General features: G+C 56.4%; 1 protein-coding gene and 1 long non-coding RNA gene across 2 annotated transcripts; one reads left to right on the top strand and one right to left on the bottom strand.

Annotated features, from left to right (window-relative positions):
- Positions 1–4135: 4135 nt before the first annotated feature.
- SLC32A1 (solute carrier family 32 member 1) lies at positions 4136–9459 on the bottom strand. The gene is made up of 3 exons (XM_058685589.1): positions 9373–9459; positions 8218–8865; positions 4136–6061 (listed from the first exon to the last, which is right to left on the bottom strand). The coding sequence occupies exons 2-3, from the start codon at positions 8608–8610 to the stop codon at positions 4874–4876; spliced, it is 1581 nt and encodes a 526-aa protein (XP_058541572.1). The 5' UTR covers positions 8611–8865; positions 9373–9459; the 3' UTR covers positions 4136–4873.
- Positions 9460–9815: 356 nt separating this feature from the next.
- On the top strand, positions 9816–13890 carry LOC131485753 (uncharacterized). The gene is made up of 2 exons (XR_009248992.1): positions 9816–9905; positions 13560–13890. It is a non-coding gene; the product is annotated as an uncharacterized LOC131485753 (long non-coding RNA).
- The last annotated feature ends 1131 nt before the right edge of the window (positions 13891–15021 follow it).

Here is a 15021-nt window from a genome sequence, read left to right as displayed (position 1 = left end):
TTCCTAGGGTCGGCATAATAAAGTACCACTAGGAATGGCTGAAAACAGAAGAAATTTACTCTCTCGTAGTTCTGGATGCCAGAAGTCCCAAAGAAGGTGTGGACAGAGCCATGCTCTTTCTGACGGCTTTAAGGAAGAATTCGTTCCACGCCTTTATCTTATATTTGGGTGTCGCTTGTAGTCCTTGCCTCGTACACACATCACTCCACTCTCCGCCTCCACTGTCACATGGAATTCTCCCTGTGTGTGTATCCCTTTTCCTCTTCTTGTAAGGACACCAGTCATATTGAATGAAGGGCCCATCCTGACCTTACCTTAACAATTAATCTGTACACCCTGTTTCCATCCCACCCACAGAGTGTTATTTGGAGCTGCCGGCGTAAAGCTCCTCCCCTCCCCATCCCCTTCCAGAACTTGACCCTTAATGCTGCTGGACCACCCTGCTGGGCGTTTGTGGCTAGAGGTCTCTCCCCTCCTGGCCCCTCTTCGACCCCACAACTGGCAGAGATAGTACCCACAGCATCACTGTGGGATGAGTCATAGCCAGGCTCTTGAACAGATTCACTCCAAACCTCTAGGAAGGAAGTAGAGCTCCTCTCCCAAGCCCTACCTCACACTCAGGACTGGGATGAGCATGAGGCAAGTGAAGCATTTGCTCAGAGAGCAAAGTTTAATACGGTGCAAAAAAATTCAATGAGATATTTGATGCACGATTTTTTTTTTATTTTTTAATGTTTGTTTATTTAGAGAGAGCGCATGCATGGGTGAGCTGGTGAGGGACAAGAGACAGTGGGAGAGAGAGAATCACAAGCAGGCCCCATGCCGTCAGCACAAAGTTCCACGCAGGGCTCGATCTCACAAAGCACGAGATCATGACCTGAGCCGACATCAAGGATTGGAGGCTTGATCGACTGAGCCACCCAGGCACCCCTTGATGCACTATTTTAAAGATCAAAATTCAGGGGCACCTGGCTGGCTTAGTCAGTAGAGCATGTGACCCTCAATCTCGGGGTCTTGAGCTCAAGCCTCACATTGGGCATGGAGCCAACACACACACACACACACACACACGTACACACACACACACAAATACATAATAAATCAATATCAAGATTTAAGCCTGCACTATAATGTTCAAAATAACATGAACAAAATAATAAAATGTGAAATCAAGACAGGATCCTTATTGCTGATATTTTGCTTTTGCTTTGGACTCGGTATGGTTGAGCAGAGATAGCACTGCCACTGGTCCTGTGCTATCTGAATGTCACTGGTACCGATCCTGCATGCTTCCATAACAGGGAAGTACGCTGACGGCTGCAACTTGGAAGGACACTTTTTAAAAAGGTGGATCGCGACCTGGATAGATGGATAGCTATAGGGTAGATAATCCAACACTGTAAAACTGTCGATTGTTCAGTCTAGGTGGTGGGCTATGCACTGTCAGTGTAGAATTCTCTCACCTTTTCTGTAAGCTCGCAAGTGTTCTTTGAAGAGGAAGAAAAATAAATAAATAAAAGCCATGGGAAAAACACCCAAGGTTGGTTCTCTGGGGTCAAACCAGCTCCACCTCCTGAATCCCTGCACGTCCAGGCCTGGGTTTCCCACCACACCTTCACTGGCAGTGACGACTAAGGCCTCTAGCTGATCTGCCCCCTCCTAGACTGCAGCCTCTCTCTGGCCCTTGCCCTTGAGATCTTTCATCCCCACCAACAGAAAGTCAAGGATCCTTCTCAACTTCCTGACTGGTCCTCACGAGCCTATTTGGCTCCCTCCATCCATCCAAATGGATAAAGGGAACAGATCAGTCCCTGGGGCAGGACATGTCATTCAATGAAACACTTGGACAACATAGCCTCCTTCTCCTCCTTCTGTTTGAGGGGAAAACGATCAAAAGCCCACTTTTGAAATATGAAGGACCTGAAAATAAAGCACTAGAGGTAAGCAGTGATTATCAATGGGGCAGGGCGGGGGATGGCAGGGTGGGAAGAAGCAGTTAGAAATCTGGGGTATGCAGGAAAGAGATTACCCAAAATCTAACGGTGGAGAGCCTTCTTTGAGGGCCGGCAGCTTGCGCTCTCACCACTGGGGGGCGAGGTAGGACACCGCTGGGGAGCAGGGGGCGACTCCTGGGTTCCTCCGGGGACAAGTGTCTTGGTTCCCAAGCCTTGAGCCAGGTACGCCAATAACACCGTCGCAAGGCTGCCGCCGGAAGGCACCACTTATCTGGATCCGTGCTGGGAAATGATGGGCATCCTGGGACCCGGAGGTGGATTCCGCCTCTCCTCTTCAGTTCGACCCCCTGATGAATCTGACCGGGGCTATACGCTCCCTCGGACTCGTACCCCAAGCAAAATCGGAATGCTTCATTTGAACTTCTACCCACACACTTTGGTGTTGGCGGCAGGAGTTCGGAGATGGGCCTCAGCTACCCAGGCTCCCTATTTCTTCCAGTTGCCTGAATGCGAGTCTGGAATGGATGTCCTACCCACGAGGGTGCAGGGTTTCTTCTGGGGCGCCTAGAAGGCTGGGTCTCCGGACCCTCACCCTCCGGACTCGCTGTGGGGGAGGGGGGAACCCAGGCTCCTGGAAGCTGAGCACAAAGCCCGGAGCAGGACGCAAGGGAGTGGATCTAGGCAAGTCCGCGGAGGTGGCAGCCACTGTCCAGAACCTGCCTACTGTCTCCTTTGTCCTTCTAAAGACGGGAAGGATAGAGCTGGTTGCAGCGTGACGCTCCCACCTTCCCATCCACTGCAGCAGCCCGGGCTTTTTCTGAAGACTGCACACCTCCCTGCGACTCAGAGTGCACCCCAGGGTCTGTGGACCCACTGAGAAGTGGCGGGTAGGGAAGGGAGGGGTGGTCAGCTTCGGGACTGAGAGACATCAGAGAGCTTAGCAAACAGGATCCTCTGCTCAGCTCTGGATCCTGAATGCACGACAATAGTGACAAGCGGGATTAGGAGACAGCGGACATCCCAAATAGCCCGTTTAAATAGTCAGAACCCCGGGCAGCAGAGGGCAGATCTTATCCCTGTTCTGCTCCATAGCTGCAGAATCAGGATGGTGCGAGGTCACCTCTACCACAGGCACGCCCACTCAATGCTCTGCACACACGCACGCACACACACACACACACACACACACACATTCATCAAGGCTCTCACAAGACTTCCGTCCACCCCACACGCAGATCTTTATATCTCCTACACATGCGCATACAGGCCTCCACAGCCGTCGCTGAGGGCAGGGAGGATGGACATTGTTCTTAGGCAATCTCCCAGTGCTTTCTGGTGCAGAGATCACACCAAGAGAATTCGTTGCAAACTAGTCCTCTCTGACTTGGTGGCGGTGACAAAAAACCTCCCGCACGGCTACTCTCAAAGTGAGAGAGGACCCCAGGAATGGCCCAGCCTTCCTGCATTCCTGGATCCCGTATGCTAATTCTGACTGTGACCCTCGGCAACCATGCCCAGGACTGGCACCCCGCAGCTGGATCTGCACACACACAAAAAGGACTGGACCCTCTAGGTAATTAAAAAAAAAAAAAAATCCAACAGGCTGCTCAAGGAGAGGGGAGACTGGGATCCAAATAGCTCAGGCTGTTGATTCTAAACAGCTAGATCTCTTCGCTGTGGCTGTGTAAACCTCAGCTTGGTCTTGAGGGGGGATTTCTTGGGTGAGAGATGCCTGGGAGGCCGGGTTGGCCCCTGGCCCTGGGAGCCCTGGGAAATCCACAACCTGCTGCTGATTTCCTTTGTATAGTATCTTCACAGTCCACAATCAAGTGTGAATTTCTGCATGCCTTTGTTTATTGTCTTTTTTCTTTTTTGTCCTTTCAGGATTGGAGGTTGAGAGTCTCTGGAATGCTCTCAGATGGATTCGGAACAAATCTTATCTTGGTGGCGGCAGGGCCCTGGCCACACTGACACTGCTACAAGCCCCACAGGCTCCTTCCCCTGCCTCCCCCAAACACCTGGAGAGCCTCCTCTTAGTGCTTCTCACTCCCCCCAGGCTCTCCTACAGGCGCTCTTCCATCCACACCTGCTTCACCCGGTGGGGCCAGAGTAGTTCCCGGCGTTCCAACGCTTTGGGATCCCCGAGGGCGCAAAAATGCAGAACCGACAAGAAGCCCGCGCACCTTTGTTTCTTCTTTATTTACGGATATAATTAATGTACCGCACTCTAAATTAGAGATAGATTTTTTTTTCTGATATACATTTCGTCTTATTCACCACGAGCACACCACACGCACAGTAGAACAGTTCCACGACCTGATAAATTGCACAAGATGAGTTTGGATTCCTGAAAACCGGCAGGCAAGCCGGCCCTGCCTTGGCTTCTCGCCTCCCCGCTTCGTGGAAGGAAATCGCCCACCCGAAACGGATTTCCCGGCCAGCCTTTCCCTCTGCAGGGTTGAAATGTCTCTGGAATGGGAAGCGCTCTTGCTGGAAATGGCTGGACGCTGCAGATTCCGAGCACTGGATGGCTGTGAAATGTCCCCCCAAGGTCAAGTTTCTGCGCCTGCAAGCTGAGCCCCTTCTCCCTCCCTTCCCACCCGCTCGGTGACAGGGACCAAAGAGTAGGGGGCCCTCCGGGAAGAACAGAAAGCCCTGCCCATAAATTCGCCCCCCGCCTCCCCAGAAACTAGGGTGTTGTGGGAAAGAAAGGACAACAGAAACGCAGACGCGATGGATTGTGGATTCCTATCCCTCCCACCCCACCCCACCCCCGTCCCCAATAATCAGAAACTAGGAACCAGAGATGTTTAAAGCTTGGCTTCCCAAGCGCGGCGGCAGGGCGCACAGGGCTGGTGGGGGTGGGTGGGGAGGGTGGGAAGGGCGCGGGAGCGCGGGAGCGCGGGAGCCCTCCCGCCCTAGTCCTCCGCGTTGGTTCGGTAGGCCTCGATGAGGCCCTCAAGCGAGTGCACGAAGCCGGACACGCTGCAGATGCCACCGATGACGAAGATGGCGACATCGAAGAAGACTTGGTGCCACAGCAGCTTGCGCCAGAGCAGGCGCAGGTGGAAGAGGCTGGGCAGCAGGAAGCAGAGGCCGGCGCCCGTGAGACTGCCGGTGAGGCCCATGAGCAGCGCGAAGTGCGGCACGTAGATGGCCATGAGCAGCGTGAAGACGACCAGCGCACAGCGCAGCGTCAGCCCCCACGATTTGAGGCGCCCGTCGCCGCCGTAGCAGGCCGGGAAGAAGGCGCGGCTGCCTTCCTGGAAGAGCGACTTCTCCAGCACCTCCACAGCAGCGAAGAAGGGCAGCGGGTAAGACAACAGCGCCTTGGCCACCAGGAAGATGTTGACCACGGCACGGATGGAACCGGGCAGGTTATCCGTGATGACCTCCTTGGTCTCATCGGCCCAGGTGAGGTAGGCGACCAGCGCGAAGAGGCCCTTGAGCACGCAGGCGGCGATGTGAGTCCAGTTCATCATGCAGTGGAACTCGCTGGGCTGCTGCATGTTGCCCTCCAGCGAAGGCAGGAAGATCTGGGACGTGTAGCTGAACACGATGATGCCAATGGAGATGGGAAACTTCTTGACGTCGATGTAGAACTTGACCTTCTCCCAGGCCCAGTCGCGTGCCCGTGACAGGCAGTAGGCGATGACCAGGATGTTGATGACGAAGTGGGCCAGAGTGCACAGCAGGCTGAACTTGGACACCGCCTTGAGGTTCTTAAGGAAGGCGCAGGGCAGCAGCACGGCGGTGGCGATAATGGCCCAGGACTTCTGCGACACGGGCAGCCCCGGGAAGCTGTTGTACATGAGGTTGCCGCTGACCACCACGTACAGGATGCAAGTCATCACCAGCTCGATGATCTGCGCCACGTTCACCACGCGGCCTCCCAGCGTCGGGAAGCGCGGCGCGCAGCACGCGTTGGCGATGGCCACGTACGAGTCCCGCACTCTCACCACCTCGCCGTCCTCGTTCTCCTCGTACAGGCACGCGATGAGGATCTTGCCCGTGTAGCAGCACACCACGGCGGCGAAGATGATGAGGAACAACCCTAGGTAGCCGCCGTGCAGGATGGCGTAGGGCAGGCCCAGCACGAACATGCCCTGCGGAGCGGAAAAGGGAACCAGACGCCGGGGCTCAGCGGCAGCAGCCTCGTCAGAGGGGGCCTAGAGGCGTGGCTTAAAACTGGGGCCGCGAGGGGGCGCTACGCGGAGTGAGAACGGGGCTTCAGCCCCGGGGAAGAGAGGTTAACGGGCGGCTGCAATAGGGGTGTCCCGCGGCCTCACCGGGGGAAGCCCGGGCGTCGAGTCAGATGGAGAGGGAGGTGTTCAAGGACGGAACTGAGAGGGAAAGGTGCGGTAAGGGCCGGGAGGTGGGGAGGAGGCTGAGCGTGGGGTCAAGCCACAAGGAGGGAAAAGGTATATGGAGATATTTTGGAAGTAGATAAGAAGGGGGTGGAGGGATCAGAGCCAGAAAAGGGCGGTGAGAAAGGTAGAGAGCTGGGCCTGAGCCACTAGGAAGAGGGGGTGAGGGATTTTAGGTGCGGCTCCAATGGGGTACAGGGAAGCTAACGAGGGCCTAAGGCCGATTGGAGAAGGGAGCGTTATAACAGCAGGGGCCGGGAAAAGAGCTGGGGTAGGGCGGAAGAGGGGCTACAGGTGAGCGAAGCAGAGGGAGGCCAGAACGGAGGAAATGTGAGAGTGGCCAGAAGGCCCTAGGGGGGAGAGGCCAGAAGGGTAATGGCGGGGTGGGGGAGGAGAAGCGCAAGCAGTGACTGAGAGGCTAAATCAAGCAGGAATCAAGCTGTGGACTCAGGCGGGCGGACTGTGGAAGGAAGGTTTAGAATCCACAAAGAGAAGAAAAGCTAACGAAATCCAGGGTTTCCGAGGCCTCCAGGCCTCCCGGCTCCCACCCTGGCCTCCCTCCGGGCCTATGGAACGGGGCCTTCAAAGACGCCCCTGGAGAAGGCGGGGGTGGCAAGGAGGCGGTCGCGGTCTCCTGCCCCCGGTTCCGCACGGCCGTCTCGCAGGGCCCGGGAGCGGGAGGCGCCTCGGGCCCGACCACTTAGTGCGCAGGGCCCTGCTCAGCCCGGGTCCCCGAGCAAACCCGCCGCGGCCCTCCCGCTCCCGGGAGGCCCACGTTGTGCGCCCCAACGACCGTGCGCTCCGGGGACGCGAGGGGGACCAAGCCACAGGGCCCGGGGGCACCTAGGGCTGAGGCCTCCTCCGCTCCGCATGCCGCGGCCTGCCCGCCTCCGCCAGTTCCGGGGGTCGTTGTGCGCATTCCAAACCCGGTCCCTGAAGAGTCCGGCGCCTCCTGGTGGGGAGTGGGGCGTTGCGAGTAGCCTGAAGGGGTGGCCGGCCTGGAGAGTAGAGGCAGTTCAGAGCATCCAGAGGCGGCTTCTCCAGGGTCGCATGCGGAGAAGCTGGTCGCCTCTTTGCGGTGTAGCCGGAATTTCGGGCGAAAGGGGTGAGTCTGTGCGCAGAAGCACCGAGGTACCGCAGGCCATTTGTGCTTGTGTGGGCACATAATATGTGTGCTTATGTTTGTGTACACCTGTATGTCCCCAGTAGGGCTGCACTTGAGAAAGTGGGCTGAATCCTGTTTGCACGAGTCTGCGCTTGTGTGCCTGTGAACGTTCAAATAGGTTCGTGTGTATGCTTGGTATGTCCAGGTATGTGCTTGTGTGGGGGCGTATGAAGGTGCGTTTGAGGATAACCCCGTGGTCTATATATAGACGCATGTCGTGCGCACCTGTGCCGGGAGTTTGTTCGTGCGGGAGGGGGGAAAGTGAGCCTGTGTGTCGGTGCCTGTGTCACAGGAGGAGACTCCCACCTCAGCAGTCCCCCTTCTCTTTTCCTCCCCAACATGCAGCTGTGAATCCATTCCGGAGTCCCGGGAGACACCGTTCCCTCCAATCCTGATTTTCCTTCTCCCTCACCACTCCCTGACCCCCCTCCTCCCGTTTCCCTCCCTTTTGCAGGGTCTCAGGGCAAGTGCCTCGGACCAAACAGCAGCCTGGCTGTCCAGCGGCTGGTGCCACTGGAGGGAGCGCGGATCTGGGCGGGAGCCGCCGCTTGTAGGGTTGCAGATCCCCCCCGCAGGGCTGGGAGGGAAGGGGGAAGGCGACGTCCTGAGGAGGGGAGGGGGGGTCTCTGGGCCGAGATCGCCCGGGGACTCAGCTGGGGGTACGGCCTGGTTCTCTGAGCTAAAGGAGGTGGAGGGTGGGGGCAGGCAGAGCAGGGAATCCCGCGCTCACCTGGATAGCGTTGGTCACGTTCCAGCCCGCCTCCCACGCCGTGATCTTGGGTTTGTCGTGGCCCCCGAACTCGCCACCGGCCCCCAGAGCCTGGTCCTTGGAGCCCGAGGGCGGCAGGGGCGCGCCTCCGCCGCGCTGGTAATGGATGTCTCCCTCGACGGGCGGCTCGGCGCCCTCGTCCCCGCAGGGCTCGCCCTCGGTTTTCAGGATGTCCATCTGCAGGCCCTGACGGTGCTCAAAGTCGAGGTCGTCACAGTGAGCAAAACCCACCGCCTCCTCGTCGGTGGCCGCCTGAAAACCCATCCTGGCGAACATGCCGCTCACCTTGGCCTGGGACTTGTTGGACACTGTTGTGGCCACGTTGGACAGCTTGCTGCGTAAAAGGGTGGCCATGGCTGCGGCGGGGTCCGTGGAAAGGACACAAGGGGCTGGGGGCGCGGGGGACGCGCGGCAAGGTGGCGAGGGCCAGGGGGGCGCGAGGCCGCTATCTTCGCTCGCTTTCCCCGCGGCGTCCCAGGGCGCTCTGGCTCATGACCCCTTCGGCTGGCGTTTGAGGCTCGCTCGAAGCCCACCCCGCGGGCGGGCGGCGGGGCTGGCGGAGCGGCGGCGGCGAGTGCACTGCGGAGCTGCCGCGGGGCGCGCGCTGGGCTGCGGAGGGCGGCGGCGGCGGCGGCGGCGGCGGCGTCAGAGCAGCTACGCGAGGCTGGCGCGGCGCCCCCACCCGTGCGCAGCCCAATGCGCTCCCGCCCCTCGGAATCAGGCGGGGGGCGGGCGCTGGGGAAGGGGAAACACCCGGAGGCAGGGGGTGCGTGGGGAGGAGGGCAGCGAGAAGAAACAGGGTCGCGAAGGGACTCGGGAGAACTGAATGGGGGCCGGAGAAGGGCGCCCGCGGGAGGGCACCGAGAGGGAGCGCACCGGGGAGGGGGCTCGGAGGGCACGGTGGGGGGGCTGGAGTGCTGCATTTCTGGGGGAGGTGCTAAGCTCGGATCCTAGCCCTTCCCACCTCGCCGCCGCAAGGAGGGAGGGGGCCGGAGCCTGCCGATTCTAGCGGTCCCGCGGCGGCGACTACCCCCTCCAGAGCCTGGGAGGCTTTCGGCCCCAGAGCTTCTGGCCAAGGACCAGTCTAGACGTCCAGAAAGGCAGCGGGGCAGTTACCTGTCTCGGGCGGCGCCGGCCGTCTGGGCGTCTATCTGTACCAATTACTCACACTGAAACCTGGCCGCAAGCCCCCTTCGGAGGCAGTCCGTCCTGGTCCAGTTTCAAGAATGCTCAGCCGGGCCTCGGTCACCGGGCTGTCTCAACCCGTCCAGGGACGCCGCGATGGAAGCGATTCTGCGGCTCGGTCGCCACCAACCGCTCTCCATCCGCTCCAACCGCCACCAACCGCTCTCACTTTCTTTTCGTTGAGGAGTCTGGAAGGAGCAGGACTTCGTGAGGGCCTTTCTCGACAGCCTCTTGGCGGGTCTGCGAATGCACACGCCGCACAGGGGCTCAGCCGGTGTCCGGCCCGGAGGGAAGAAGGGCTCGCCGCGGGCCCGGGGCGCAGAGGTGCGCGGTGCGCTCGCCGAGGCGGTGAAAACCTAGATCGTTGCTGATGAGTGGGGTGCTCGAGTCAGAGAGCGACCCCGAGACAAAGACCGATACTGTATCAGATACTGCTACGGGCTGAATCTGAAAGGACTCCGAGGGTGAGATTTGGTAACTGTGTTTATTCTGTACATGTGTGGTTTCGTGCGCATTTCAGCCTGTGCGTACGCAGAGCTTGTGTGCTGGATTGTGTGGATAAGTGTTGCCGACTGGCTTGCCTGCGTTTCTGCCTGTGTGAGCCCTTTTGTAGTTGTGTCTCCGTGAGGGTCCACAGCTCGGTAAGGGTCCCTGCGTGTGTTCCCAGCTGGGCTCTCGCCGGGACGACTCCTGAGCAGTAAACAGCAGCTTGGCGACCTGGCTTCGGTGGAGGAGGTCTAGCGGCTGTGACTGGGGTGGGAGTGTGGGGAGGGAGAAACTGAAGGAAAGGAAAAGAAAGCGATCCCCAATCTCCCCCTCTCAAGGCTCTGTCTCTCTGAGAACCCCAGTCTCTCCCCCGCCACCCCCCTACCCCCCCACCCCCACCCCTGTAGTATTTCTAGATTAGCTCACGTCAGCGCACAAGTAGGGCGGCCTGAGGGCTTTGACCAGCCAGTTGGAGCTTCCTGGACAAGACAGGCTTCCCCCCTACTCCCTACCCCCCACTGCCAGTGCCTTCCAGTCTCCCTGAAGCTCTTCTCCAGATAGGAACCTCTGCCACATTGGACGGAGATGCTCCCTTGATCCCTCCCCAGGTACTCTCTTATATTCTCCCAAAAGCCTGCTTGCCAGAAGCCAAGACAGAAGCCCACCCCCTAACCTGAGCAATCCAGTCCCCTGCACTATGAGGAGAAGATACTGCCAAGAAAACCTCCCCATAGAGCCCAGCTCGAAACACAGACCCCCCAAGTCACGATATGACCTAGAACAAAGAACAGAAATCCTTCCTCCCCAAACACAGATTGTCTCTTCCAAGGAGACTTGAAATAGAACTGATCTCCCATTCCAGAGATCATCTTCCACTCCATCCCCAAAGGCTGGGGAGAGAGATCCCCTCTCCCTACAGACTCCTACAGGCAAAGATCTTCACCTCCTCATCCTTATCCCAGCTTTTCTGTTCCTGGTGAAATTCTTTAGTTCCACACGAGGTGGTCCAGGCAGAGACTAGGGGTCCCTAGTGTCTTCCTCTACCCCATACACCCCCACACCTGGGGGTGGCCATTGATGCCTTTTGACAACTATGCATCAGTTGGTCATTCCTGATTTATGGGTGGATTTATGATAGTCCAAAATGCTTATCCTCTCTTTCCTTTTCCCTTATGATGTTTGCTGCTGTAAGACCCAAGGTGGACTGGGAAGTTCTTTCATTAGTGAGAAATGGTGTCATTCATCATTCATTCATTCAGCAAACCTTCTCAGCACCCTACTGTGCATGTGACTCTCTTCCCACTGTTGTGGGAACCACCAAGACAATGCAAGCATGACCCCTGTCTAGGCTCCCGTGGCAATGCTTGGGTCGGTGGGGACACTGGAGAACATTCAGTCCAATCATCCTTTCTGCGATGCTTACACCGTCCCTAAAACATCCCAACAGAGCCTTACATTTACAGATAGGCACACTCAGGCCTGGCAGTGAGGTGTCCTGCTCAAGGTCATTCAGAGCCCAGGGTAGAGGCAGTCTAGGCCACAGGAATCCCGATGCCCCTCCTGTGCCTTCTCTTCCATGACCTTGTCTGTCCTCCCATCTCCTCTCCCTGGTTGTTTGGTATTCAGTCACCTCACCGTCAAAAGAGATGAAATTTCGAGCAGACGTTAGTTCTTTTGGCAATAATTAGATGCCAACATTGGAGGAGGAAAGCCTCTGTATCCCTCTTTTTTTTTTTTTAATGTTTATTTATTTTTGAGAGAGAAAGAGTGAGCAGGGAAGGGACAGAGAGAGAGGGAGAGAGAGAATCCCAACCAGGCTCTGCTGCCGCAGAGCCTGACTTGGGCTCGAACTCATGAACCATGAGATCATGACCTGAGCTGAAATTAAGAGCCGGATGCTTAACCAATTGAGCCACCCAGGTGCCCCTGTATCCCTCTTTTCTTGCTATTTGCAATAAATGCCTCTTCCCAGGCCAGGGTGGCATGCTCCCAAGCAGCCTTCCTTTACTAGAAAATTCTGCTCCATCATGTATTAGCTGTGTGACATTGGACTACTCACTTAACCTCCCTTAGCTTCTACTTCCTCGACACTAAAATGTGAAAATAATAACAACTGCCTCATTCGGTTCTTGAAAGGATTCAGTGAGTCCTGTATACAAAATGCCGAGCAATGGACGCTCAGTGCCCGATGCATGGTAGAAATTACTTTATCATCCTGTTGTTGTTGCCATACCAAATAGCCAGGTCTCATTGTTTAGGAAAAAGTGAGTGTACAAGAGAAAGTCTGTGATTGGGTGTGAAAGTCAGAGTGAGTTGGCATGTGCACTCTACTGTCTTTGTCTCACCTTCCTGTCCTCACGCCTTCCAAGGAAAGGAATGGAGGTCAGGAGTTGGACGGAGGGCAGGGGACCTGGCAGGCAGCCCCAGGAGGCAAACCGGACAACCTGCCTAGCTGGTAATGAGCTGGGCCCGCTCTAGTGAAGCCATCAACCTCCAGATTCTTCTGATAGCTCCTCTAGGGGCACCCTCGAGAGAGGAATTTGCAGCAACGTGGCCCCCTGTGTTGAAACAACACACACATATACACATACACTCACACAACAGAGAAGGACAAGCCAACCGACAGATGCACAAAGAGACGAGGGCCAGCACATAGCTTCAAGTACACCGGCAGATTTATACTGGGCAACGCACACAGGTCAAGGGCAGGCCAGCACACAGACACAAGATTTGAACTGACACTGCCTGCCACACAAAGAAGCCAGGACAGACACCCACAGATGGATCCCCATGCGCACCGGCACCCGGATAATAGACACAACAGCAGCACAGGACAGGCATGGACGTGGAGAGTTGTGCACACACTGACAGACGCCCAGACATGGGAACACACATGCAGATTCACACTGAGACCGATAGGCACCCCCAAATGAAAGAATACCCCTATATGATTATTGAAGGGGAAAATAGGGGAGAAAAAAGGGAGGAACAGGGTGAAGGAGACACAAAAAGGAATGTGCTGGAAGAGGGAAGAGGAAGACAGAGGGAAGAGGACATTCCAGGCAGGAGCACAAAAGAGAGAGGTGCCACTGCCTCCTTTTGGCCAATGCCAGAACCCAGACCTGTGACTAAGAAAATGGCAGCTGGGAGGGCTTGTGGAGGGGGAGGAGGACCTGTCCCTGCAGCCCACCCTGGGAGTGGGGGCAGGGGCTCTCCTCTCAGGGCCACACAAGGTCCCAAAGTCTTGAGGGGCTTGGGCCACATAAGAGGGAGTGTGAGAGGACCCCAGGACCCCTGCCAAGCCCCCTGATACAAGGACAGTACTCTGGATCAGTCCTGAAGCCTGGGCCCAGGGGGAAAACGTATCCCTCTCCCAACATGAGATCCGGTCTCTCTGTTTTTGATGCCTTCAGTACCCAAGGGGTTAAATGCCTGGCTGATGGAGTTGGAGGCCACTTTTGGGGGGAATAAATAGGGTTAAATAGAACTGGGCTTATCTGCCAGAGCAGGCAGCAACATGGGGGATGGGGCAGGAAGCCCTTGAATTAATGGCCTGGAAAGCCAACATCATGAGCATCATTTCGGGGCTGAATGATCACAGACAGACCCCCCTCCTCCTCTTCCTTTTCCAGAGCAAGTTCTGTCTGTGAGCCTTTTCCTGCTGAAGGGACAGAAGCTGGCTCTATACATAGGCCCCCTCCCTCAAGCTGGGGCATTGGTGAGGTTTTCCTGTGGCTAGAGAAAGCCACAGCTACCTTGCCCGAAACCGGAACTCAATTTCCTGATGCTGTGTCTGTGGGCACAAAGGAGGAGAGGGACCAGCAAGGCTGAGGGTTCCGAGTGGAACAAAGACCCCGATTCTTCCCCTGCTTTGGTGTGACAAATCAGGTGGGACCATGGAGGGTATCAGTGCTGCCTCTGATAGCTCAGGGTAAAAGATATTAAAATACATTAATGACTAAATATTAGTGGTTTTCCTTGCTGAATTAGCATCCCATCTCTGGGGGTATGCAGGCAGAGGCTGGATTCCTATCAGGGACAATGTCCAGAGGAGTCTTGTCTCAGGGCAAGGGAGGCTGGATTTCATAACTTTTTATTTTATTTTATTTTATTTTATTTTATTTTATTTTATTTTATTTTAGAGAGAGAGCAGGGGAAAAGGGCAGAGGGGGAGAGAGAGAGAGAGAGAGAGAGAGAGAGAGAGAGAGAGAATCTTAAGCAGGCTCCATGCTGTCAGCATGGAGCCCCATTGAGGCTGGATCACACAACCCTGGGATCATGACCTGAGCTGAAATCAAGAGGTGAATGCTCAACTGACTGAGCCACCCACGCAACCCAGGATTTCATAACTTCTGGGCTTCTAGGGCCAAGCCTTCTGTGAAGGTGGCTCTGAGAAGAGTCCAGGGCCAGGGCCCATGGGGACCCAGGCCTGGCCCTCAGCAGCCTTTGAAACCGGAAGAAGCTGCCTGGAAGTGAAGGAGGAGCGCTGGACCAGATTTGATGGGTTAGATCAGTGATTTTTGCCTTTTTCTGGGAGCACAGCCTCCTGTTATGCTGGAAAACAGGGAACACAGCGACCTCACTCCCCGCTGGGTATCCAGTGCACAGTAGACACTCAATAAACGGGGTTGTGTTAAATTGATGTCATAAAACCATTTGCACCCATGAACTTTCAGTATAATTGGTTGAAGAAACACACATATACAATGGCCAAAATCCAGCCCTGAATTCTGGGTTCTGTAGCCTCTCTAAATGGATCTGTCTTTTATGCCCACATCACCTTCTGCAGAGTTGAAAGCTAGTCATGCAATATGCATGTAAGATGGGATCTTTGTTCAGAACGGGCTTGGGGTGCACACACAGATTCAGGGACTCCTTTCCAGACCACTCAGCACCCTTAGGAATCTGTGGGTCACTGGTTATAGCGACTGGGAGAGACAGCCACGGAGGAGGCTCTGAGTCTGGTGAGCCCTGCCTCGAGGACCCCGGGCTCCAGGAGTGCAACGGGGCTCCTGGACCCTCAAACCTTGCTTGTTCTCTCTGCCGGGTAAGGAAGGACACAGTGACAAGGTGGCCCTCTGCAGGCCAGGAAGA

Source organism: Neofelis nebulosa, chromosome 9 (assembly GCF_028018385.1).
Source record: "Neofelis nebulosa isolate mNeoNeb1 chromosome 9, mNeoNeb1.pri, whole genome shotgun sequence".
NCBI lineage: Eukaryota > Metazoa > Chordata > Mammalia > Carnivora > Felidae > Neofelis > Neofelis nebulosa.
This window is presented reverse-complemented; position numbering and strand designations above follow the sequence as displayed.